The sequence below is a fragment of the Cyprinodon tularosa genome, unplaced genomic scaffold (assembly GCF_016077235.1).
Source record: "Cyprinodon tularosa strain WSP-4 unplaced genomic scaffold, ASM1607723v1 ctg333, whole genome shotgun sequence".
Lineage (NCBI taxonomy): Eukaryota > Metazoa > Chordata > Actinopteri > Cyprinodontiformes > Cyprinodontidae > Cyprinodon > Cyprinodon tularosa.
In genome coordinates this window covers 1,114,724-1,142,632 of record NW_024039045.1, presented here as the reverse complement: position 1 = coordinate 1,142,632, position 27,909 = coordinate 1,114,724, and the positions used below count along the sequence as shown (strand labels likewise).

General features: G+C 37.2%; 1 protein-coding gene across 1 annotated transcript in view; it reads right to left on the bottom strand.

The window, feature by feature from the left end:
* The window catches only part of si:dkey-11f4.7 (piezo-type mechanosensitive ion channel component 2), a 52,679-nt gene extending 28,907 nt beyond the window's left edge, over positions 1-23,772 (bottom strand). Inside the window, exons 1-19 of the mRNA XM_038294089.1 lie at positions 23,620-23,772; positions 22,690-22,785; positions 14,640-14,741; positions 14,438-14,483; positions 13,038-13,197; positions 12,710-12,923; positions 11,796-12,009; positions 10,813-10,978; positions 10,502-10,600; positions 10,364-10,405; positions 9,760-9,892; positions 8,686-8,840; positions 8,002-8,268; positions 6,528-6,636; positions 6,253-6,374; positions 5,904-5,963; positions 3,156-3,304; positions 2,900-3,064; positions 2,553-2,594 (exon numbers count right to left, since the gene is read on the bottom strand). Coding sequence (XP_038150017.1) covers positions 2,553-2,594; positions 2,900-3,064; positions 3,156-3,304; positions 5,904-5,963; positions 6,253-6,374; positions 6,528-6,636; positions 8,002-8,268; positions 8,686-8,840; positions 9,760-9,892; positions 10,364-10,405; positions 10,502-10,600; positions 10,813-10,978; positions 11,796-12,009; positions 12,710-12,923; positions 13,038-13,197; positions 14,438-14,483; positions 14,640-14,741; positions 22,690-22,785; positions 23,620-23,683 — 2,405 coding nt within the window. The 5' untranslated portion in view covers positions 23,684-23,772. The remainder of the gene's footprint in view (positions 1-2,552; positions 2,595-2,899; positions 3,065-3,155; positions 3,305-5,903; positions 5,964-6,252; positions 6,375-6,527; positions 6,637-8,001; positions 8,269-8,685; positions 8,841-9,759; positions 9,893-10,363; positions 10,406-10,501; positions 10,601-10,812; positions 10,979-11,795; positions 12,010-12,709; positions 12,924-13,037; positions 13,198-14,437; positions 14,484-14,639; positions 14,742-22,689; positions 22,786-23,619) is intronic.
* Between the last annotated feature and the right edge of the window lie 4,137 nt (positions 23,773-27,909).

Genomic DNA, 27,909 nt, shown 5'->3' with positions numbered 1-27,909 from the left:
GAGACCAATATGACAGCTATAATGTCTTTGTTTGTAGTGTTTGAATTCACAACTAGACATTTTCCTTACACATCTCCCATTATGTTCAATAATAACTCTTTAATGGATACCTGACTATATATCAGCTTTGCTTGCAGAGCACATTCAAACCAGTACTCGTTTGTAAAAGCAAAAATACATGAGAAACATTCAGGAAACGAATATATAAATAGAAACTAAATGACAAAGTGGATCTAACAGAAAAACAGATAAAAAGGAATCTTAACAAACTTAGAAAATTGATTCTATATACAATATAGCATTAAAACTATGAACATATTGACATAAATAATCTAAAAAAACAGCAGAATTTGCTCTAAATAACCAGCTGTATAGAAATCTACTTTTATTACCAGCAACCAGACAGAAAAAGAGCAGAATTCACTGCAGCAAAGAGCCAAAGGTAAAAAATTAAACCATTAAACTGAGTCAAGAATTTATAGCCTCTACCACTGTGTTTTTATAATTATTAGAAGAGAGTTTCACTATATCTCTTAATTCCTTTGTGTATTTTTTCATAATTTGTTCTATTGCTTTTGGATTTCCCTCTTAAAATAACGTCAGACATTTCCTCTTTTGCTTTATCCAGTCATCAACAGACTATATCCACAAAGAAAAGTTTGAGCATAAAGATGAAACTGCACAAAGCCCAGAGGAGCCGGAAGGTGTTGTAATACTTATTCCACACCAATGAGTGGCGCAGTAACGCTGCCACAGAAGAAAAGGAGGGAGAAGGATGTCATGCAGGTTTTACACAAACAGAGCTCAATCCCAAACCATCCCCTAAACACTAACCCTAAACACTAACCCTAGCCTCTAAACCTAAACACTAACCCTAAGCTCTAACTTTAAGCACTAACCCTGAACACTAACCCTAAGCACTAACCCTGAACACTAACCCTAAGCACTAACCCTAAGCTATAGCCCTAAACAATTACCCTAAACAATAACCCTGAACACTATCCCTAAGCACTGACCCTAAGCTCTAACCCTAAACACTAACCCTGAGCACTAACCCTAAGCACTGACCCTAAGCTCTAACCCTAAACACTAAATCTAAACACTAACCCCAAACACTAACCCTAAGCATTAACCCTAAGCTATAGCCCTAAACAATTACCCTAAACAATAACCCTGAACACTATCCCTAAGCACTGACCCTAAGCTCTAACCCTAAACACTAACCCTGAGCACTAACCCTAAGCACTGACCCTAAGCTCTAACCCTAAACACTAACCCTGAGCACTAAACCTAAGCACTAACCCTGAGCACTAAACCCAAGCACTAACCCTAAACACTAAACCTAAGCACTAACCCTAAGCACTAACCCTAAACACTAACCCTAAACACTAAACCTAAACACTAAACCTAAGCACTAACCCTAAGCACTAACCCTAAACACTAAACCTAAACACTAAACCTAAACAGTAACCCTAGAGTTGACCCTAGCGACTCTGCATCAATTCAGGACGTTCATCAAACCGACAGAAAACCACAAATTAGGTTTAAGAGAAAACACATCATTAATCCCTAAAGGGAAGCTCCTCTTTGAAATTGTTTTATTTGACCGTATACATTTGTTTTAAGGAAGGGGCAAATTTCCTTTTCCGTTGGAGCGAAGAAGGCGTCCCATTCTCATTTATACCCCCCCACAGTCAATCAAGGTCCCTTCCACAGCTGGAAGTGTGACTTCATTGGGAGAGATACTTGATAAGTTAGTGCTTAGGGGGCGGTTTGAGATTCAGACCAGGAGTAGGAAAATAAGTATTTCTTTAGATTACAGGCATCCCCAAACTCGGTCCTCAAGGCCGCCTGTCCTGCAGGTTTTAGAGGTTTCTTTGCTTCAGCACAGCTGGTTATAATGATTGCAGTAGACCAAAAGCCTGTTAATCAGCTTTCAATTAAAATCAGCTGTGCTGGAGCAAGGAAACCTCTAAAACCTGCAGGACAGGGGGCCTTCAGGACCGAGTTTGGGGATGCCTGCTTTAGAACAATGATAATGCAGCTTGTTGGTGTAAAATCCATAATAAAAACTGAGTTGCTTCTTAAACATAATTGCATCTCATTGTGTGTGTTTGTGGTTGTCTGTGAAGAGAAAAGTAAGGCCTGGCTGGCTTGCGATTAGCAAATCTACCAATTTTAGCTCTTTCAATGGTTTTAAATAGAGCAGGTTTCAAATGTTTTTTATAGCTGCTTCATGTGGATGGGACAATGTATGAAGCTCACTTTGTATAAACAAAGTTCTTCCTCCAGTAGTAGATTGAGCAATTTAACATTCTTGTTACAGACTGCAGTTTTTCTCCCAAGGAGAAAAAGGTGATAATAATCATATCAACCATGCTTCAATGCTCCTTGTTGATACTGACAACGTGAAGCAATATATTTACAAGAACTAAGAACAAGCATAGTAGTTCCAAACATGGTCTAACCACAGGAAATGCATTATACCAATACAATGCTTACAATTGTTTATTTTAATAAAATGTTTAAGAGATCATTAAGGTGGTGCTTACATATCTGCTATCATATTAACCGAACTCCTGAGTTCTTCCTCTCTGGAAGGAAGAATAAAAGGAAATGAGAAACAAGGTAAACAGCAAATTTGGCAGTCAAATGAATATAGCATGTTTACACTTTTCATCAAAATGTGTTTTTTGTTTGACTATCTAATAAGTGTAACTTTGGCTGATGTACAATTGCATGTAGCTTTGAGTCATCCTTCGTTTGCTACGATTTTGCTTGCAAAGAGCCAGACTATCTTGTAATCCAGTCAAGGGTTCTGGAAAGTCTGGTTCCTTACAGTTTGAAGCATTTGCATGGTGTGGTACGTGTTCTAAACCGAGTCCCGTTCCTTTCTCACCTGGAAGTCTCCCGTATAGGTACGTTGTCCAGGTCAGTCAGAGTAAGGAAGTCAGAGTTGAAGTAATGTAGTTGGAGAATACAAGCCAACAGGAAAGCAGCAGGAAGCAGAATACGTGCAAACAGCTCCACTGTGCTGTACCTTTCCAAACCCAGGTCACGAAGTCTTGGGAAGAGAAGACCAACACGATAGAAACCAAAACATTAAGTCTGTTTGAATTACCTATGTCCAGCTGTAGAAAAAAGATGAGACTCACCCATCCTCTGACATCCCCATGATCTGTCTAAAAAGGGCGGAAACACTTCTGAACTGATACATGTAGATGGCTATCAGCACCACCATGGAGTAACCCACCACCACCGCCCAGAACGTCTTCAGAACCTGACGCCAAAGATTATAACGGATCTGAGGGTGAAGAAAAATAGAGCACAAGCATGAAAATAATAAAGCTTTTTTATTCCTTCCTGCATCTAAGAAGTGTTGCGACAAAGCCATTTTTAGCCCCTGATACCTGGCTGTGCAATATTGGCCGATACCAATTGTTTGAAATTGATGTGTGTGTATGTATATATGAAGAACTGCATGCTACTAATTGCCATCATGGCTTTGTCAAGCTGCTGCCTACCTTTGTGAAGCAGGAAAAAGACTAATACAAAATGAATCCAGTAGAACTTTTTATTGCCTACCTGGAATGGGTGACAATAGTTGAATAAACTTTTGGCTCTCAAAATGGTATCGGTGCCCCATTTGTTGTTACTCGCCGATACCACTATTTTAGTGCAATATCGGGGTCCAGCCTATACTGGTATCGGTATCGGTGCAACACAACTAAGAATGTCAATAAATGTTATCTTTGTGAATATTTTCCTATTTTGCCCCATATTTGTGGTGTTTGGGGGGAAAACTGAACACAAGTTTGCAAAAAGAAAAAAAAGAAAAAAAGAAGTTAAAGTGAAAAGAAAAGGCTTTTAATGTTTCTACTTACGAAATGCATTGCAGACCATTTTACTCTGATAGCCCCAAATAAAATCCACTAAAACCAACCCTACATGTTTCTATAGATGATTAAAGCTGGTAGGGAAAGCAGAGTATTCCCATAAGTGGCTGCTCGACAAAACATTGAATCTCAGTTGAATTTTTCAGATTTTAAATGAAAAAAACAAAACAAAACAAAATACAAACAACACACACTTAGGTTTGTCCCAATATGTGAAAAAGGAGTAACATTCTGTTTTTGAAAGGCTCGGTTAAGTGCATAAGTGCAGAGCTTATCACAGGAGATAAATTATTGTTTTGCTCCCTGTCTGTGTGTATGTAAAACACCAGAGTTGTTGCTGATGCTCAAATAGAGGAACAGCTTTGTCTCATGTAATCCTCACAGCCATTAGGCCTTTTTCCAGTAAGTGCCTACTGTCTCTCTAAAAGGTCAGCAGAAACCTAATAGGGGGAAAGAAAAACCAGGAAAACTAAGGCAAAAAAAAAAAAAATGCATTGCATGAGCTTGTATCTCATAATCGATACTTTTAGCTGAAAAATAGCATTGAAGAACAGTTCCCAGAGTGTTTATGTGGGCCTTTTCAGGGTTTCTATAAAAACCAGACACATGTTGCAGGAAATTGCTGACAAATTAAAGCTGGATGACTCACTGATGTTAGTTCAGAAGTCTGTTTAAGTCTCGATCTAAACAGACTAAAAGCACTATGAGTTTATGTGCGTTTATTGACCAGTGTTCGCTTACATTCCTCATGATACAGCCAGTCCATCGTTCATCCGCTCCGTTTTCATATACATTATCCATTTTCTGCAGATGAAGGTTGTTTATATCCGTATTGTTTATTCCTTATTTAGCAAAGTTCAGTATTGGCTTTTGATTATTGATCCAGCTTAACATATATAGCCAAACAAATAAAACGAAGAGATGCTTCCCCTCATTTAAAATTTTGAAGCAGCACCTTTTGCAGAACTCGCCGCCAATAATTGATCGCTGTACTTTACAGGTTCTTTGTCCCAGTCTTGCAAACTGATCAAGCTGTTTCTGGTTTAAAGGAATCTCCATAATGCGATTTCACCTAATTTTTGAAATACTGAGTTTTCTGATGCTGACTGGAAAGTTCCAGGATTTAAACATGACAATGAGCTGAAGCAAACAGCCGGATAACCAAGGAGTGGCTTTGGAAGAAGCATATCAAGGTTATGGCTAGTCTCAAGACCTAAACCCAACAGAGAATCTTTAGAGCGAGCTCAAACTCTGTGTTTCTCAGCAACAGCCCAGAATCCTGACTGACCTAGAGAAGATCTGAGTGGAGGAGTGGGCCAATATCCCTCCTGCAGTGTTTGCTAACCTGGTGAAAACACTTGACCTCTGTAATCACAGACAAAGGCTACTGTACCAAATAATTGATTGATTTTCTCAAGTGTTCAAATATTTATTTGCAGATGTATTATAAATAAATTGTGGTTTTTGGATTTTCTTTGGAACTTGGAAAATAACAGGGTGTTCAAATACTTATTTTTCTCACTGTATATTATTTGTTATTCAATTTCTCACCCCAGGAGACCTGATGGCTCTACTTTTTGATTTATTTTATGTGAGAAGTCATTCAATAAGCTTTAATTACATCTAAAGTGACTGATGAACTCCAAAAAATGTGAAAGGAAATCTTTTTTTTCTCTCCATAAAATACTAACTTTGCCCTTGTGTTTAGACCTGCATTATCTGTCATGCCTGTCATACCAGCTAGATAAAACACCTGTTTTATGGGTGGTTTTATTTCCTGACACATCTATTAACAACCCTGTATTTTAATGTGAAGCATTTCAATATGACATTTCAACAATAAGATTTTTTCAAATATTCTGCACTGAGTATATATGGAGAGAGCTATTCTATAAATTAAACTTAGGATAGAGTTCTATACTAACATACAACACAGAAGAGCTAGAATAACATTATATTAGATTATTCTTTTTTGAACATGGTGACTAAATAATCAGGTATACAAACCTGGTATAGAACCACACACAGGAGGAAGAGGACAATGTAGAGGATTTTATACACGACCACCTGAACAGAGAGTGGAGAAGGTAGTAAGTTTAACTAAAAATAAATTGTCCTTTTCTACACTCAAACAATTATTACAGACTTTTTTCGGGATTGCAGAGTTAAACAAACAAGCATAGACTATCCACACACTTTTCCCTGATTATTCGTGTAAACATCAGATTCACGATATTAATTTTATCAACATATAATATTCAATGTTAGAAAAAGAAAAGTATTTAGAAAATGATTTTTTTGTTCCACCAGAAGGCTTCAGACTGCACTATCATATTATAATGAATTGATTACACACCTTTCCAGAGAAGCTGACTATGAAGAACATGAAGCAGCAAAATAGGATCCAGTATTTAACCAGAAACCCTTTGACACCTGAGATCAGCATCCCCATCAGTGGTGATCCCTGACTTTCTTCGGCTGGCATGAAGGTAAACAAAGAAATAAAAGAAGAGTTGAGAAGAAAAAATATTCTGACTAAACAGAATAATGTGAAGATGATAGGTGCAAGCCTTAAAGGATACATTAACTGTCTAATTTCTATCACAATAACAGTAAGATAAGTCAACTTACGTGGAATGACTTTAATTTCTTCGAGAGATTGCTTCTTCATGCTCTGTTCCTCCTTTCTTTCTACCAGCTGCTGACGAAACATCACCCAGAAATTAAAGGTGTAAAAAACCTGTGGAAGCAACAAACAGCAAATTAATCAAAACTGAAATTGACTTAAAGAGGATCAACATGCTGATGTAGAAGGCCAGTTCTGCTCTGGGAACTCCTCTGGAACCCCTGGTGATGAATTCACAGAGAAGAATTCTCTATATGATAAAGAAAATTATGAACAATCCTCGGCCTCCTCTTCAGAAGACTGTTTATTAACAGCTGAGTGTCTTCAGTCAAAAGCTTCCCCAGATTTGGTGCAGCACAGACTGCTACAGATTATCCTTCCTGCATACTATAACTTTTAAAATCTACAACTCTTTAAAAAACAAAACAAAAATAACTGTCACATTTAATTTATCTTTTGGATAGATTCAGCTGTCGAATCAAATTCAATTTAATTAAAATTAATTGAACCTAACTGAATCAAATTGAATTGAACTGAACTGAACTGAACTGAACTGAACTGAATTGAATTGAACTGAATTAAATCAAATTCAAATGAACTGAACTGAACTGAATTGAATATGAATATGAATATGAATACATGTTAATTTGAGGGGAAAATAGCAGTGAGGGAAAAATTTTAATTTTAATTTATTTTATACAGGTTTGTTTTTTTAAACCTACTGAACCAATCAATGACATTAGAACAACACAAAAATGTTTGTGTTTTATTTAACTGTACCTGTTTAGTATAAATCCATACATAAGTCTGTTACATTTGTCTAGCTATTTAAGAGAAATTTGTTTAAATATGAGGGTAAATAGTAAAAGTACAGTAGACTATCAGCTGAAGTGAAAACTAGAGGTTTTTGACAGAACATATTTTTATTCAGATTCTAATATTGCACCAATAGGTGTTTAGAAAGACATGAAAGCAAACCTTAGTGTGTTGTATCGCAATTTAATGTGACACACCAATTGGATGGAGTGGATTATTGTCTAGTTGGAAAACAGTGCATATACTTTTTGTATCTAACCAAGCTCAATCAACTCTGCTGCAGTCCAAAATGTTTTGTATCCCATATGAATTTTTTTCAATATTTCTCTGATTCACTGATGTCCCTGTTTCACAGTGGGAAAGTGATGCCTGCAGGGTGATGTGCAGTGTCATCGGGAAAATTGCCATTAAAAAAGTTTGTTTGCCACTTTATCTATTTTAGGATAATGGATTCAACATTTGAGATGGAGGCTTAGGATATTGTATTGTGACCTAAATCTGTTTTAAGCTTCTCATCAGCTTTTCTCTGAGATGTCTGCTATGTTTCTTGTTGCCCATGATGCTGATTGTTCATTTCCGTTATTCTTACACAAATTTTATTTTATTTTTGTGTCTTAAGAAGACACGTCTTTACTGGTTCTTTGCTGCTCTTCCAGGCCTTACCTTTGCTCCCAGGTGAATGCAAGGTGCAGGATGGTAACTGTTCAGGTCAAAGTCCACTATCACAGCTGAGGGAAGCCCTGGATACAGCTCTGCTCGGCTCAGACGGAGCCCACTCAGGAAGCCCAGGACCACCAGGACTGTGCCATAGATGGCAAGGAAGGGAGCAGACATCATGGCGTAACGCCGGCGGTCCCGCATCATCCAGATAAAGCAGGACCACACCAGCAGGGCGAAAGTCAGCCAGTTGTTGTAAGTTATACTCCACACCTAGATTTAAAAGAAAATATCTGGTCACAGTTTAATACATTTAAATTTAAAGATGAAGAGTAAAGGTGCTGCTAATCACAAAGTAATCAGTTTATTATGTAGACATGCTTGTTTTATACCTAATCTCATGTCATTGTGGCTCTGGCTGTAAAGCAGTTTATCTACTCATTGCAGAGTGAGTGGTCTAAAACCAACCTCTTACGCAATTCATTTATTATTTCTCCCAGTGGCATGCTGGTTCCATTCCCACTGATCTGTGTGAGTCCCACTGTGGGACCACTAAAGCAATTAAAACTCTGTAACAACCACAGGTTTTCTTCCTACGGCTGCAGAAATGTCTCTGCTGTTTACCAGTCTGGTGGCAGCAGTCATATATATCACAGAAACCTGAACAGTGAATTGTTGGATGTACTTTACCATCATGATAATAAGGGCGCTAACGTAGCTGTGTTTCTGCAGCAGACGTCCAAAGATTATCAGACCACTGGGTCCTGAGGGGGGCGGTACTGTGTCAGTCTGACTCTCTGGGACCTCCTCACTCCTGTCCTCCATTTCTCTGTCACTTTCTGCCTCTGGTGCGAGAGAGAGAAGCATAACAATAAGAAAAGGTGGGTACTTTTAAAATATATGAATGATTTTTTGATGTTTTGTATCTTTAGATCCATAATTTGGTGTAAACCGATGATTCTTGAAGGTAAAACATATCAAAACTCAGATTGAAATTATGTTTTTGAATAATACAAAAAGTGGCAGACAAACAAATATGTTTTCAGGTCTCAGAAAACATCTACAGCAAATAAACAGTGTGTGAAAGTCCTTCCTGTCCGACAGAGCTACTTTCTGTAATTTACAAGGATAAAATGTTTTAAAAAAAAAAACTTTTCAAATCTATTCTTATCTATGTCCTTACAGCTTTATGGCCTCTTTCCTCATTCCTTGTTCACATTACTCTTCCTATGTCCTCCCATGTTTTTATTTATGTCCCATTTTGATCTATACTTTTTTGAATGTGTGATTATTGTCCCTTCAATTTTCTATGTTTCTGTATTATCTGAATTTTCTGTTTTGGATATTTTGGCGTCCCCTGTCATGCCTGTCAGTTGTTCAGCCCCTTTGGGTTCTGTTAATTTTTGTTAGGTGTGCTCTATGAATAAACTTGAATCTGAACTCATATTTAGTCTTTTTATGTCCGAAGATGCATAGGTCAGAGTTATTTTTTATATCTGAAAATGTTCAGATATTTTTAAATAAGATATAAGCAGCTTAAATCCAGAAACATCTTTCAAAGACCTTCAAAAGCACCTGAATGAATGTTAATTTGCATTTGAATATGGCATGTTTAAATCAATTCAGTTAAAATATAATGTATTGATCCCAAAGGGATTTTTAATTAAATTAAAAAAGGGATGACTCTAAATTTGTTTTCTTTTTTGCTCAGTCTTGTATGTATCCTTAGTTCCTGAGCCAGTTTATCTACTGAGCAGCGATTACCAAATGAATCAGCATCCTTTTCGTCATGAAGCGATGGAGTGTAACAGTTTGTGTAGCCGGCTCCCTCCAATAGACATCCAAGACCGTTGCTGTGGACGTCCTGCCAGGAACCTCTAGTCATTAAAATCATCGCCTGAAAAGATAAAAAGAAAAAACACATTCAGAGTGAGAAAGCTCTACAAAACTCTCAAATCACTTTTCAGCATCATCAGTTTATCAGTACACCATACTGGTTACTACAAAGGTCAACAATCTGTTGGTATTTTATTCTTTATTGTAATGTTTATTATGAAGGAGTCAACAGCTACCTGCAGAGTCAATAGCTACAGCCATGTAGAATGTGTGTTGGCTAATTTAGCTAAAGAATAATGTGAGGAGCTTGAGTATAATGGATTTGGTACATCTTCAAATGAAAACCCTACTGGACATCTGCAGTGGGAGTATTATGGTTTTGGGTTGGTTACAGAGGTTGGGCTTGGTCAAAGGAACCCTTATTACCACACCATACAAAAAATATCTATTATTTCAAGCTTCTTACTATTTGAGATCATTCAGAGACCAAAACTCATCATCTACACATTTTTTAGATAGCAGAACTGTTTACCTCATCTGGAAGGTAAGTTTCTTCATCTGTGCTGCTCAAGAGCTAAAAGAGAAAAAACTATGAGTTAGAAACCTGACTGATTATGTATCCAGACCTTGAATTTCTATTTAAAAGGCGACAGCAATGTTAATATGTCACCTCTTGCTTATCTCCTGTGATGTAGATGACCCTGGAGAAGCTTGGAGGAGCTTCAGGGCTTTCTAAAACACTCTTAGATTTGTCATCATCAGAAATATCCTGAAAAGATAAGGGGCTTTTAGAAGCTAATAACCTGCTGATATACTGCTGATCCTGTTTAAAGGTTCAGCAGTGGTAGAAAAGCAATATGCAATAGGTTATAATAATGGTAAGCCACCATTAAAGTGTACAGCAGAGGTAAGAGACCAATCATTTAACAGCAGAAATGTCCATAAATGTAAACAGACAAAACCAAACATTTCCCTTCTAACCTCCTCTGTGATGTGGACCCATTTGTGCAGCAGAGCCACCAGCGTGTAGTAGAGCAGCAGAAGAACCAAAGGGTTTATGAAGTCGGGCCAGCAGACATGTGGATGCAAACCAAGACTGTGCGGTTGGGATCCCTTGGTTCGGATCATTCCAATCATGCCAAACAGCCTTCAGAGAGATAGAAGAATAACAGCACATGAAACTAATCCTATAATGTGTTCAACCTGAACAGATTGGCAAAAGATATGAATGTGAGTATTTATACCTGAAAACAAGTTAAAAGAAGTGTGGATTAATCCAAACACACACAGTAGTAAAAGGTTCATCCTCTACTCTAATTCTAATATGCTGGAAAATACCTTTTTTCAGGCCTAAAAAATGATAAACAACCTAAAAAAGCCTCAATGCATAAAAGACATAAACATATAACGGATGCCTTATAATTTAAGCGCATTTAGACATTTTTTTTGCAATAGAGCTTACTTTCTCCTTTAAGCCCTTTGAAACTAAACACACTTGTTCTGTTTTTTTCCTGTTGTACTGCCATCTGTAATCTGAACTCCAATATTAGGAGGAACTTTCTTGCACTGCTGCTTCCTGGAGATCCTGGCAAGAATTTCATTAACTATTGCATAAACTTGATTTTGGAAAATCCTAAATGTTTTTTTTTTTTTTTTGATTGTTTGTTTGTTTTGTAGTCAGCAGATATTTATCAGATAAACTTATTAAGGACATTTTGATTAGTTATTCATTTTCTATTTTTCTTTTGGTGTAAATATGATATATTTGTTTATATGCTATTGACTCAAAGTTTTAAATTTAGGTTTAAAAGCCATTTTAACACGAGTTAAGATTATCTCCACAGCATATAATGAGGAGGATACAGGAGCTAAAAATATTTAAAAACTGAACCGCAGAGAAGAATCTTTGGTTCCTCAGAATCCAATATCTACATGAAATCCTTTTACTCATTGTCTTTTTTTACCTTGCATATACATCATCTGGTGGGATGAGTTGCTGCGACAGAGGCAGCTGGTAGAGGTACAGAGCCAGCAGGTGTCCTCCACTGAAGATGGCCATCATCACACACAGGCAGCTGAAAAGCAGCATGCTGATGGAGCGACTGAATATCCACCACCATACCAGCCCTAAAAACACCCCGAAGTAAACTCCTGATGTGAGGGAAGGTAGTATGATACCTGCAGACATGTGAACACGCAGTGGGACAATCACACAGATGAAAGGAGGGCTCAGAGTGCCATGATCTTGCCACTGACTGCTGGCTTAATTGCTCATTCCATTCACCTGTCTAACTCTGCCTGGTTGATCATCACTGCTCATCTGATCCACCTGCTCCTGCTTCTATTTAAACTGCTCAGTCCCAGCCATCAGGCCCTGATTATTGCTCTTGTTCTAGAGTACGTTCTTGCTGGCCAGTGGTGAGAGGGTTTTTTTTTCGTACCATAGTGTTTTTGATTCCCTGATCCTGACCCGTTCTGCCTCTAAACCACTGAGCCTTTGTGTTCCCGTCTGAACAGGTTGCCTGAACTGTCTTTGGACTCCTGGACCTCTGATACAGCCTCTTCCTGTTCTGACCTGGCTTCGGACTCCTGCATTGTTTGTTTTTTTCTTTACTTATTTTAAATGCAAATTGTCTTGTTCCATTGACAAAGTGTCTCACTTGATAAAAAAAATGCACTTATTTTAAGAAAAAAAGGAGATTGATATATCAGATTTTACAGTGAGTACATAGTTTGCAGATGTAAGGTGCCTACAAAGACTGTTGCCTGTTTCATGCCATTTGAGCTGATGGGGGAAATTTTGTCAAATAACAAACATTACATTTGACAATTTAAAGCTAAAACACGTCTCTGCAGACATGCCAGCTCTTTAATATACCTGCCAGTCCCAGCAGCAGAGTGACCACCACTTTTCCTGCTGTGTTCATGATCGCTGACAGCAGCAGCCTCAGACCAGCTGCAAACATTATCATCTTCTGGACAAACTGTGGTGGACCAGACTGAACCGGCAGGGTGGTGTCCTCAGAGCTATCAAAAGACGAGGCCTCTGTTTCATATCCTCCCTCTGACTCTGAGTCCGAGGTTTCAACGTCCTGCAATATCCCAAAAAAAAAACAGCCTGACTCTACTGTATGTTGGATGGATATAATTGTAGATTATTAAGAAAACACAATGTTTCATCAGGTGGTGTGTGAATCTGCTGACACCTCTGGGACTGAAGGAGGGATCCCATTTTCATGCAGGCTGACTTGGGGCACAGGGTGCAGCAGTTTTCTGCACAGCCTCAGTAGAAACAGAATGGAGATGAAAAGGCCAACGTCTGGGGCCAAGAGTCTCACAATGTTAGCTGGGTCAACCGAACTGAATCTGAAAGAACAAAATAAAGCAAATACAGCTCACAGTCTAAGACTGGTTGTGAATAGATGACTATAGGAGATAAAATAAGAATTTTGATTTATGGTAAAGTCTCAGGTTTTGGAGAAGGCTGACATCTATGACATCCTGAACAAATATTCTACCAGCTTCAAACACAAACCTGAGAATGTTGTGAGGAAAGCCCCTCTTTGTCCTTCAACTTCACATTTTGATCAAACAAAAGTGGATTACTAGTTTTTTCAAAGTAATGCAAGACTGAAAAATGACTTGAAGTTTGCAAAGTTTCTGTCTTTTATGGCTTGTTGGTTCTCCTTTATTTTCATGCATGTTGTGTATACAGCTTGTTGTCACAAGCTGTATTGATCTGCTGTGTTTTTTTTTTTATCAGGATACTCTAAATCTCCAGAGCCTTATATTCCGATTAAATAAAGGTCAATAAAAAAATAAAAGCTGGAGTGCAGTAAGGCAAGCTGATGTAAGCACTAAGTGCACTGTATGCAATAACTACTCCTTGGAGATCTGACAACCATAAAAAAATAACAACCCGTTAATTTTTTTTTGTCTTTTCCCGTCTCTGGTTTTATGTTTCCGTTTCTGTGTTAAATTCTTAATCTCAAATGCTAGAATGACAACTTTCACATAAAGCCCAATGAAAAAGGTAGTATCATGGCTGGCTTATACTGTAAGTTGGTTTGTTTATTTCCGTTGTGGTATTTTTCCCACTCCCCGTTTTGTGTATATATTCATCATTTGGTGCTTTTTTTTCTTTTATAAAGCAGAAAAACTATATATATGCCCAACTTTCTCATGGTTAGCTTATCCAAAAGGGATCCTCCAATCAATTTGTGATATATTTGGTGAAAGAGCGCTGACTGGAAACTCCTGTCCCTAAATTAGAATGAAAACATCTATCACAAAATGTAAAATTTTGTTCCTGCCTTCTGTAGTACTGAGGGCAATAAAAATGATCCCACTTCAAGAAAAAAGGAGCAAATAAAACTTTTGAAGAAGCAACAAAGCAGTAGATAAAAAATATACATAAATTATGGACAACCTGAGACTTTTTTAAGAAAACAGTTTTTCATTTCATCTAGCCCTTCAATAAAAACAATTGCATAATACATCTACTTAGTGTACCTTTAATGGGGAAGGAAAACGAGGCTCACAGATGTATGCTATCCAAAAATAAACAAATACAATATAACAAAATTCAGTCTTAATTACTTCATACCTCACAATTCCTAAATGGTAAAGGAAATCTTCCCAGAATCCAGCAACTGTTAAAAAAGAAGTTAATGGTGAAAAGCGTGCAAGAATAGTTGGGTTTCATCTAAAGATTGTCAGTATACGTTTGGAATGCATTCTAGATTTTTTTCCAAGGTAAATGACATTTTAAAAATGTTCAGACATGCTAAAAATCTGTTCTTATTTACCATGTGGAGGGAGGTAGCTGAAGGGAATCTGCATGAAGCACTGCAGGGTCAGGAAGGTTAGACTAGTGTAGATTATTATCCGCAGAAACTGTCCAGTTTTCCCTATTGAGGACAGAAGAAGAAAACTCAAGTGACTCAAGTGATAGGTTATAGATATACAATAACGTGAGTTGGTAATAAGAAGTTTTCATGCAATACATAAATGTACACCTGTATGTGTATTTGTTAGTGTATTAGAATCAATGTTTCAGTAATAAATGGGCTTTGCATAAATACACTGTCTCAGAGGAAATTAAACTGTGACAACTTAATGTGCTTTGCATTGTTTGAAGGTGCCTAAACCTTCCCATATTTTATTACATCCCAGTCTGAAGCTATTATGTTCTTTATTGATGTATAGGTGTGGGCTAAGTAGAAGACACACATAAAGTAAAGCATAAATGGGAGGCAGAATGAAAATGGTACAGTTTTCTCCAGTTTTCCCCAGATAAAATACATTTGTGTTGAATTCCTCCAAGAAGGTACCCAATGAGCCAGCCCTGCCCCTCATTCTTACAGCTGCAGACTCTAATCCCCCCCCCCCCCCTTCTCCTTTGCAAAATAGCCAAAGCTCCCCAAACCAAATTATTTTGCAGCCTCTAACAGAGGGGTCTCAAACTGGTTCCAAAAAGGGCCATGTGGCTGCAGGTTTTCTTTCCATCCAAGCAATGGCACGCCAGACTCCAGTCATCTCATCAAGTCATCATATTCAGATTGCAATCAGTTGATGAGATGACTGGAGTCTGGTGTGCCATTGCTTGGATGGAAAGAAAACCTGCAGCCACATCGCCCTTTCCGGAACCAGTTTGAGACCCCTGTGTCAGGTTTTCTATCAATATCATCCTGTTTTTACCTCAAGCTATCGTCCCGGCTAGAGCAGTTAATTGGCACCACCACCATATTTAATGGCCTGGATGGCGTATTTAGTGTAAGGTTTTTTTCAGGGGGTTTTGTCCTTCTGTATATATATTCTTTTTTTAAACTCAGGTCAAAAAGATAAACAACTCCTACCAGTTATAGGATTACTAAAAACATCTAGTGGCACCAAATGTTTTAGGGCTGGGTTTGAATGCCGTTCTTAGATTAAATAGTTATGCACTTCTCTCAAAAGGTTTAAGAGGTGTGGATATGGTGCTTTTCACTATGGAATTCAGTAAATGTTTTCAATAAAAATAATTTCTCAGATATTATTTTTATTAAAAATAATTTCTCAGAAATAGTTCAATTAAGTTTTTTGTGAAATATTAATTTTGTCTTTAAACAATCAAATCCAAATACAGAATAAAAATAAATGTGTATTTAAGATCCAATCACCATGAACACATTGAACAGTCACTTCCTGTTTGGAATAACTGAGTGTGCAACTGAGTGTGCAGCTGTTCAGAGGATCTCCATCTGAAGTTAAGTTATTTTCTCTGTGATATCTCTGTATCTAAGTAACTCTAACTGACTACTTTAAAACATAGCACCTTCTGCTGCACTTTTCTACTGAGCACTTGTCAGTTTCACACGGTTTTATTTCTGATAGCAAGAAGTAGCTAGCCTAGGCTAGCGCTAGCTTAGCATTGCTATGGCTTCTCTCTCTCCCTCCCTTGACTCTTTTCCAACTCTTCCTTCTTCCTCTCCTCTCTCCTGCTCTCTGTGTCAGATGTTCAGTTATTCCTCTGCCTCCTTTAGTGATAATGGGATGTGTAATAGGTGTAGTATTTTTGTAGCTTTGGAGGCGAGGGTGTCAGAGTTAGAATCCAGGCTTCAGGCTGTTGAAGTAGGCCCCCCACGTAGCTGTCCTCCAAAAGTGCCTGAGCAGCCAGGCGATTGGGTAACTGTACGCAGAAAGCGTAGTCGTGGATCTCTGCCCACTGGTCACCACCAACCCGTTCACGTTTCTAACCGGTTTTCCCCACTCAGTGACACACCCACTGAGAAGCCCACTCTGGTGATTGGCAGCTCCATAGTCAGAAACGTGGCATTAGAGACACCAGGGACCATAGTCAAATGTTTGCCGGGGGCCAGAACGGGCGACATCAAATCCTACCTGAAACTACTGGCTAAGGATAAGGTTAAATACAGTAAGATTGTTATTCACGCTGGTGGTAATGACACCCGGTTACGCCGATCGGAGGTCACTAAAATTAGTGTTGCTTCGGTGTGTAAGTTTGCCAAAAAAATGTCGGACTCCGTAATTTTCTCTGGTCCCCTCCCTGATCTGACCAGTGATGACATGTTTAGCCGCATGTCGTCATTCAATCGCTGGTTGTCTAGGTGGTGCCCTGAAAACAACGTGGGCTACATTAATAATTGGCAATCCTTTTGGGGAAAGCCTGGTCTGATTCGGAGAGACGGCATCCATCCCACTTTGGATGGTGCAGCTCTTCTTTCTAGGAATCTGGCCACATTTATTAGTCCTCCAAAACCCTGACCACCCAGGGTGCAGACCAGGAAGCAGAGTTGTAGTTTAACACACATCTCTGCAGCTTCTCTACTGTTACCCACTCTTTACTCCATCCAGACAGTGTCTTGCCCACGACCAAAATCTAATAAATTGGCAAAGATTCCCAAAGGAGTAAATCATGATAATCTAATTAAAATCAAAATAACTCCAATTGGGGAAAAAGTTAAAACAATTAAATGCGGTCTGTTTAACATAAGATCGCTTTCCTCTAAAAGTCTACTAGTTAATGACTTGATTTGTGATAATCACATTGACTTGTTTTGCCTTACAGAAACCTGGCTGCAGCAAGAGGATTATGTGAGCATAAATGAGGCAACTCCTTCAAGCTATTTAAATTTTCACATCCCCAGAAGTTCTGGGCGAGGAGGAGGAGTAGCAACAATCTTCGAGTCTGACTTACTGATTACTCCCAAAACAATTAATTCCTACAACTCTTTTGAACATTTAACCCTTAATTTCCCTGATCCAAATTTCAAGGCAAGAAAACCTCTTCTTTTTGTAACTTTGTATCGTCCACCAGGTCCTTACTCTGAATTTTTAGATGAGTTTTCAGAGTTCCTTTCTGATTTGGTATTAAATACTGACAGGGTCATCATAGTGGGAGATTTTAACATCCATGCTGACATTGAAGGCGATAGCTTAAGAGCAGCCTTTAATGCTATCTTAGACACTATTGGCTTTGTTCAAAATGTGAATAGTCCCACGCATTCTCATCTTCATACTTTGGATCTTGTGCTGACATACGGCATAGAATGTGAAGAAATAACAGTATTTTCTCACAACCCTGTCCTCTCTGACCACTTTCTAATAACCTTCAGGATTACTTTAACAGAGTTCTCCTCCCCCAAAAGAAGGTTCAATTTTAGTAGATCTTTATCAGATAGTGCAGTTATAAATTTTAAAGAATCTGCTTCACTTTCTCTCTGCTCTGTGTCACTGAGCAGTGCTGCAGAGTGCAAAAGCTTAGCTTATTCCCCTTCACAGGTTGATGATTTTGTTGAGGGGGTTGCCTAGTTCTCTGCGTATTGCCTTAGACAACGCAGCTCCTTTGAAAATGAAAACCGTTAAAAATAGAAAGCTTGCTCCTTGGTTTAATGCAGAGCTGCGTACTTTGAAGCAAAATGCTAGGAAACTGGAGAGAAAATATCGCTCCACAGGCCTGCGAGAGTCCTTCCTAGTCTGGAAAAATGGTTTACTGCTGTATAAGAGGACCCTTTGTAAAGCAAGAGCAGCATACTTCTCCTCATTAATAGAGGAGAATAAGAATAATCCTAGATTTCTTTTTAATACAGTTGCCAAACTCACCCAGAGCCATAGCTCTGTTGAACCGTCCATTCCACCTGCTCTTAGCAGCAATGATTTTATGGGATTCTTTATAAATAAGATTGATCTTATTAAAAATAAGATCATAAGCACTCCTCTATCCGCGATTGTACCTGAGGTAGTCATGGAATCTGAACCGGGTTTAGACTGCTTTGATCCAGTTGAACTCTCTGAATTAGCAAAATTATTGTCTTCATCTAAGCCTTCAACTTGTATGTTAGATCCAGTTCCAACCAGGTTATTTAAGGAGGTATTCCCTTTGATCTCCTCCTCCATTTTAGATGTGATTAATCTATCTCTGTTACAGGGATATGTACCTAAAGCTTTTAAGATTGCTGTAATTAAACCTCTGCTTAAGAAACCGTCTCTTGACCCAGATGACTTGGTCAATTATAGACCTATATCCAATCTTCCTTTCTTATCCAAAATTCTTGAGAAAGTAGTTGCCAAACAAGTTTGCGATCACTTCCACCATAATGAACTTTTTGAAGAGTTTCAGTCTGGCTTTAGAGCTCATCATAGCACTGAAACAGCTCTGGTGAAAGTCACTAATGATATTCTCATGGCCTCAGATAATGGACTTGTATCTGTGCTCGTCCTGTTGGATCTTAGTGCTGCATTTGATACAGTTGACCATAATATTCTTTTAGAAAGACTTGAATATTTTGTTGGAATTAAAGGAACAGCACTAGACTGGTTTAAATCTTATCTATCTGATCGAATTCAGTTTGTTCATGTTAATGATAGATCTTCAACACGCTCAAAGGTTACCTGTGGAGTACCACAGGGATCAGTGCTAGGACCAATTCTCTTTACTTTATACATGCTCCCAATTGGTAGAATTATTAGACAGCATGGGATTAATTTCCACTGTTATGCTGATGATACCCAGCTATATCTGTCTATAAATCCAGATGAAGCTAACCCATTACATAGATTACAGGCATGTCTTGAAGACATAAAAACCTGGATGACTCTTAACTTTCTGCTTCTGAATGCAGACAAAACAGAAGTTATAGTCTTTGGACCAGAGTCTCTGAAAAAGAAGCTGATTAGCCAGTCACTTCATTTGGATGGGATTAAACTGATTTCAGATAATAAAGTAAAAAATCTTGGTGTTATTTTTGATCAGGACCTGTCATTTAAATCCCATATCAAAGAGGTTTCTAGAATTTCCTTCTTTCATCTGAGGAACATTGCAAAAATTAGAAATATCCTGTCCAGGGGTGATGCTGAGAAACTAGTCCATGCATTTGTTACTTCAAGGCTGGACTATTGTAATTCTTTACTATCAGGAAGTCCACAAACTGTAGTTAAAAGCCTTCAGCTGATCCAAAATGCTGCAGCCAGAGTTCTAATGAAAATGAAAAAGAGAGATCATATCTCTCCTATCCTGGCTTCTCTTCATTGGCTTCCTGTTAAATCAAGAATAGAATTTAAAATCCTCCTTCTCACATATAAAGCCTTAAATGGCCAAGCTCCATCTTATATCAGAGATCTGATTGTTCCTTATGTTCCTAACAGAGCACTTCGCTCTCAGTCTGCAGGTTTACTAGTGGTTCCTAGAATTTCTAAAAGTAGAATGGGAGGCAGATCTTTTAGTTATCAGGCTCCTCTCCTGTGGAACCAACTACCAGTTTTAGTCCGTGAGGCAGACACCCTGTCTACTTTTAAGGCTAGGCTTAAAACTTTCATTTTTGATAAAGCTTATAGTTAGGGTGGCTCAGGTTATCCTGAGCTATCTCTATAGTTATGCTGCTATAGGCTTAGACTTTTGGAGGACATAGGGACCCCCATTTCATCATTCTGCTTCATTCTCTCTCTGTTCTCCTATTCTGCAGAATCTGTTAGTTCAATCTCTAACCTTCTGCTCTCTCTGCTTTTCCTCAGAGTAGCTTTGCCTCGTCTGTTCCTGTTTGGCTGTGACGTCATCCTGGAAAAAAACATCAGCTGTGCTGCTTCTATCAACACCCTTGTTAATAGATGTTGGAGATCGGCCTGTTTTCCAGTGTGGTCCTGTTTCTCTGACCGTGACTGAGTGGATGTGCTCTCTTCGTCCTCTGGCATGGGAGCTGCCTTGGAGCTCGTCTGCCTGGCTGTGTGTTTCCTGGACGGGGCCGCCTTTTACAGCTGCTTTTTGTATCTCTGCTTCTGTCTCCTTGAACCCCAGTCGGCCTCGGCAGATGGCCGCTCACAGTGAGCCTGGTTCTGCTGGAGATGTCTTCCTGTTAAAAGGGAGTTTTTCCTCTCCACTGTCGCTACAAGCATGCTTAGTGTGGGGGATTGTATTTGAGTCAATGAGTCAATGCAATCAACTGGTTTTCCTTAGATAGAAAACTTTGTATCAATTTGACTGTATGATCTGGTTGAACTGTAAAGTGCCTTGAGATGACATGTGTTGTGAATTTGGCGCTATATAAATAAACTGAATTGAATTGAATTGAATTGAATGACTTATCCTTTTAATTTACCACATTTAGGACCGCAACACATATAGAAGACAGGTAGTTGTGAACCCAACTTTAAATAAAAATACAAATAAACTAACCATTCCATATTGATTTCCTAGAGTTTGACTCTTGCTATCAGAATGTTAGAGACACTAAAAGCTGATGCAGCTGAACTGCAGCTGAGCCAGCAGATGTGTTGTTGATGTTCACCATTTTTACTAAAAGCATTGTTTCACTTAAACCTCTCTGCTTACACAGACACACACACATGCTCTGAAAATAATAGGTGGATCCACCAATAAAACGCATTGCATGTACACGAGATAAACACACATTTCATCACTTAGTCCAAGGAGGGCTGGATCGAAATATGGAGAGCAAAATATATGGGATGTGTGAAGCTGAAAGGCAAACAGTTTTCAGTGACAGTAAAGATAGGAGATCGCTGACATAACATCTTTTAATTCTTTGCTGTAATTACCAGGCTATGCATAATTGATTTGGTCATTCCAACCACTTCCCCCCCTTTACAAAGTACTTTGAGGGAGGGGATGCTTTAATTCATCTGTTTGTAGGGATCGATGTGCTGAACATGCATGACCTACTCGCTCATGTCTGACTTCATAAGGAAAAGCTTTATACAATCTTTATTACCTTACAACTAGGGAGTATGATGACCAAAAAGTTTAAAACAGTTAGCTTGATGTGAAGTGTGTGGTGCTTTTTGCTACTGAGCAGTATTACTGCCCAGTGGGTGTGTAGATGACTTAAGTTTTGCGAATGAAAATAAAATTGAGCACTTTAACCTCCCATTTGAATGATGGATGGATGGATGGATGGATGGATGGATGGATGGATGGATGGATGGATGGATGGATGGATGGATGGATGGATGGATGGATGGATGGATGGATGGATGGATGGATGGATGGATGGATGGATGGATGGATACTTACTGGAACTTAAGGTTTATCAAGAAAAATTAACATCCTTTTTGACTAAAATTATTTAAGGTTTCCTTTTCCATCACAGGCTAAAAGTTTAACATTTAGATTTCCAATTTTTTATTGAAAGCACCATCAATAACTGACATGATTTTGAGGAAAAGCATTTCAGAAAAGGTATCTATATAAGCAACAGAATTGAAATCATCAGCCAGTAAAAGCCTAAACAGTGTATAAAGACGTGGAGCTTGTTTAACAAGGAAACGTAAACGTGAAAGACCTTTTAAAAGTAACATTATTAAAAATCCGCACTAAGTTTAAAGTAAATGTGTAGATATAGCAAGATATTTTATCCTAAATATACACAAAAACCAAAGCTCTAAATGTGAATTGATATTTCTTATTATTACTCTAATCAAGCTTGTTTATATTTCTTGTTAAGTTGGACACACCCTACTGATTCCTGTTGAACCAAATTATTGGAAGACAATGCTTTACTGGATGCAAAAGAGGCAAGAGGGTTCCATCTGCAGCTCTGAGACAATAAATGATGGAGAATATTATTCAAAATTCGGTTTAAACTTTAAAAACAGAATCTGCTTTAAGGCATGTAATTGAATAACTTAATTTAAATAGGCAACATTTAGATTTAATATTTTAAAGTAAATGCTGGATTTGCAGCCTTTATCACCAGAAATATGCATGGATCTTAGTGCAACAATTTGTTGGGGCATGTCAACATTACTTTGTTTAACAAACTAAAAATCTGACAAAAATATAAGACACTGACAATAATGTTTGATTTTAAAAAAAGAGAACTTCTGTCCTGGAGATTCTCTGACCTTTTAAGGTGGCCAGGCTGGGTTTCGGTAGCAGTGGTACAGTGAGCAGGAACACAAAGTACACCACCGAGAGGCCATTATAGCGAAAACAGGATGCTGAGGAGAAAAACAAACAAAAGCAATAAGGTGGATAGAAACAGTTTAATTTAGCCAATCAAATAGGATTTTATGATTTCTCTTCCCATTTATTTTTTTATGTGCTATTCACGGTGTCATCCTCTCTTGTAAAGAAAAATATCTGTAATGTTCTCTGTTTAGTTATTTCCAAATAATATTAATGTGTTTAAAAGTCAGATTTGTTTGTATAGCACATTTAGAAACAACTAAGAAGGACCAAATGGCTGCAAAATGCTATAAACCGGACACAGATTAAAAGGTTTAGTAAAGTATAAAAAAAAATAGACTAATAAAAAAAGAAAAAAAGTGTGCTTTAAAAAAAGTAAAGTAAAACTAAGAAGTTATGGATGTTGTTATGGATGACATATGTGATACTGAATTATTTCTGGCTGCAGAAAAACTTTCACCTTTACCAGTTCAAAAATACTTTATTAAGCCCATAGGGAAATTAAATAGAATAGAGTGAGTGGATTAGCATAAAATCAAACAATCGCTAAAAAACTTAACAGCTTGCATGTATTAGATTTAATACATGCAATCTAAAGCGCCTCAGAAAAACAACAGAAGCTTGATAAAGTTTATCCAAAACCAGGAAGTTCCACTTTCTGCTCTTTTTCTATTATAAACTTTCCCTTAATCTTTTTGCATTTTCTTAAAACCTCAAGGCTTAATTCCTTTCTATCACATTACACAGAGATCTTTATTTGTCAGAGCATGTAGCATCAAGAGGCCCCCAAATCTCAACCTGACCAAAACTGTAGGTAAAAGCCTCTAACAGCCATAAAGTCGGCATTTAGAAAACAAAATACTCACCTGTCAGCAAAAGCAGAGGAAGTAATAAGTTATAAAGTATCCCAACCACCAGATCCCCGGCCATGCTGCTTTCAGAGACTTCAGTGCTTTCCTTCAGTCACAGTCGCTCATCAAATAAATGCCCCAGATGGGAGGACAGACAATCTGACCGGCTCACTCATTTCTCAGCAAAAAAAAAAAAAAAGCTATCAAAACATTGTCTAACACAGCTTTTTTTTTTTTACTTCAACACCTCAAATACCAACAGGAAAAGTCAGATGTGAGTCTAGTAACAAGCAGCACCGAGAGAAGAAAACCTTGACTTTATGATTCCTGAAGAGATGTGGACTCCCTTTGCTCGCGTCTCTGTCACACCCTCTACTCCCTCCCTCACATCCCTCATATAATGTGCATCTCTTCTACTCATAATGCAGCTAATCTCACATAGGAGGTGAGGTTAGCCTCTGTTTCTACCTGATGGAGAATAATCTGCTTCTACCATTAACTATAAGCATCTAAAGGTGCAGAATTATCCACAATCTGTTATGAGTGCTATTTATGAAAAACATTTGGTGCTTCTAAGTACATAAATGCATCATTTTCTTCATTTATTTTGAAAATAAGATTTTTTTTTTCATTTAGTCTACGGCTGTATTTTTTTCCCTTATGCCCCCCTCTCAGGCTGGCTCATCATATTTGTACTGTCGGGTGAAGGGAAGTATATCTAATATTCATGGCTGCGAGGCCATTAAAGCTCTGGTGTGACTACAGAGGAATGATCAGTGTGTGAAGGCTGAGACAATCAATAGCAGAAATTTTCGGCCAAGTAGAAGAAGCGCATAGTGTTGCTGTTCTTTTTTTTTTTTCGTTTTTTTTTCTCATTTATCTTGATTTCTTTTCTTTGCTTTTGCTTAATGTAATTGTGTTTGTTAAAGTTGTAAGTAAGATCAACATTTTATATTTGAGGATGGATAGACTACTTTGAGGTTTGTTGGGGTCATTTTTAAATACTGATATGTTGCTCGAGACATTTGTTGAACACTGAGAAAAAAGACATACAGGTTATAATTAAGATATACAGAGGTATTAGTGTTTATCTATGTTTTTTGAAATACATTGAAGAAACACTTCCTTTGTGTCAAAATGATGTCAAATCAAATCAAACATATCTTAAAGCAGCATAATCGTCAAAATAAACCTATCTCAGTTTATTTAGGAAAATAACAGAGCTGTTTTATCATTCAAACCATTCTTTCTTTGATTTAGTCAAACTTTACAGAAACATTTAATTAGTAATCCATGGCTTCAGCTTGGGGAGACAGTGAGGTGAAAAAAAATATTTTTTTCTGTTATTTAGGGCTTTTTCGATTTTTTTTCTTTTGTTGTTTTGATGCATTTTATTAATTTATCTATTTATCAACATCAAACATTTTTCAATAAAATTTAAAGATATCTAAAGTAAATACAAAAAGCTACAGAAACCACCTTTTACATTTAAGAGGAAATGTTCCTAAACCTACAGTAAGCCTCATCACTCCAGTCCTACAAAGTTTGAATAGAAACTGTTTGCATATAAAGTAGGCTTATAAGCCTGAAAAGGCAACACATTTAGCCTTAATCAAAGAAATTTAAAAATAGGTCAGAATCAACAGTTTTGACCTACATTAATATATAAAGCATTCCTGTCAGGCTCCTGACGAATGTGAAGTCTTCATCCACAGGTAGAGAAAACTTTCTTATTTGGAATAGGTGGACTACCAGAACCAAAAGCAACAATGGTGATCCTCAAGAGTATAAGAAAAGTCTTTCCAGGGTTGTTGAGACAAAAGAGGCACTTTTCACAAAGCAAAAAATGTATATACTAATGCAGGGTTTAGGGTCTTGAAACAAGTGAAAACATTTGGTCATGCGATCATTTCAATTAACAAGCTTTCTTGAATTAAGACTATATTCAAATAAGAAATAAATGAATTGAAAAGATACTTTTGTATTTTGTTGAGAACCAATAATTTAAAGTGCAAAGGTCATATTTCCTGCACACATCATTCTAAGAATAGAACATCAGATCGATAGTCAACATTTATGTGGTAGTGTGGTGATCTGGATCTACTTTTCTGCTGGATAGCATCCCATAATTGATAGAAACATTAACTCGGCTCTAAAACAGAAAGTCCTGGTGAAGATTAACTGGCCATTGGGTTGCGATCTTGAGCTCAAGTGTACTTGGGTTTAGCTGTGGGGAAATTATCCATAGCATATTAGCAAGTCCAATGGGCTTGCAGTGGGATAAATTACATTAAAGTTTATTGTCAGATGAAAAAATATGTTTAAAAAGTGTTAAAGGAGTGTGGAAACGTTTGAACAAAACTGTCTCAGAAAAAAACAAAACAAATGCAGTGATAGCTTTATGTTTATATATTTAATATGTAATACTAAGACAATCCTAATCCTTGCAAAGTCTCTTTATATTTTAATAATCAAATCATTTTATCAAACTTGAAAAATGAATAAAAACCTGAGTAGAATATTTTAAGGAGGGAAACTATCTATGAGCCTCCATCTTGGAGAATGCTGCCCTCTAGTGTTAAAATAAATTAACAACATCAGTACACAACTTCACATTTTTGTATTCTTATAGTTAGGAGGGGAAAAGATTCACTTGTCAAGGATTCAAATATTTTTTAATCAAAGCACAATTCAAAATAAAAGAAAAAAAAAACAAAAAAAATACATTTTTTGCACTTTTGCAGATAATTAAAAACAAATACAAAAGAAAGAAAGAATATTAAAAGTTGGAATAAGAATATCTTCTTATGCTGCTTCAACCCCAAACTCAGTCCCTAAAACCTACAAAGAAGCATTTTCACAGCTGCGTTGTACCCTATGGGAGAATCAATTCCTTTCAATTTTATGTCTGGTTCTTGGCAATGTTAACACATTTTAGTTGAAGAACTAGAGAGTTTGAGTCTGTGGCTTTTACAAAGCTGAATCAGACCATGCAGGGTTCTTAAGGTTTGTATGGAGATTTAAAATAAACTCCACAATCATGAATAAACAAATAAAAAAATAAAACAGGATTGATTTAGCTTTTTAATTTTTCCTAGTTGGAGGTGTTTAGGATCAACCAAAGGCAATCGAGACTTTTTTTTTTTCAATACATGTGAAAATTTAGTTAACTAACCTAGACAAGAAGAAACAGGAGCAAGAAGTACAAGCTCATGGTTTCCCACCAAACTTCTTAGTACTGAAGTACTTCTTAAATAATGAAAACGGCTTTAAAATGTCAAAACATTTCAAACAAACAAACTGTCCAATATGCTGGATGAAATGAATCATGCTTTGGGGCATTGATCAGACAGGCTGCTTTTTCTCAGATTTTTTGAATGCCCAATATCTGCATAAAGTGATAGATACCTATCTGATATATGTTTAGATTCTGTTTCAAAAGTAAAACCTGGAGCACTCCATAAAAAAGTTTAGGAGATCCCCAACAAATTATAAAGTCTCCTAAAGCAAAAGGCTGTGATTAACCGTTAAAGGATCACAGAAAATCAAGCAAAACTAAACCAGCAAATAACACTTACGGTAATAAAAAAAAAAGAGAAAACATTATTTAATAAAAGAATAACCATTTAAGAAAACAATAAAATAAAACAAATGTACAAAAATAAAGAGGAAAAACAACAATATAGTTACAGTAGTAGTACTGAAAACCTCTCTGCTCAGTCATAGGTATGTAGTCAGTAGCATGCAAAGGTGTGGACCAACTCAAGTTAGGCTTTAATCACAGATTTATTGTCTTAAGATTTGAGTTGGTTGTATAAAAAAAAAAAAAAAACAATTTAGTTAAATATTTACAAATATAAAGATTGTAATAAAAGAAAGTATAGCTCCTTGCTAATAAATAAGAATTGAACCATAGGATTTTTGTCATTGGGTTAGCAAGCTGTCCAGTATTGAACTCCTCCTTTCACCCATACATTTCTGCCCCAGCCCCCCTTGACCCTGAATGAGAGGTCAATGACCTCTCATAGCGGTTCTAGAATATATTTTCTAGAGGGGGCCATGTGTTTTCATGGGGGCACAGAAAAGCATTAAAAAAAGTACAATATTTTTAAAATTTTTTCAAATATATAAAGAGAGCCACAGAACCGAAGAGCCTATTGTGTCTCCGCATCGAATAGAATGAAGTTTCTCAATGAGTTTAATGAAATGTAATATTATACCAACTGAAAATGTGTAGATTTGGCTTGAAAATTTTAAATTCATTTACGTAAAATAAAAAAAATAAAAATCTTATCATGGAAGAAA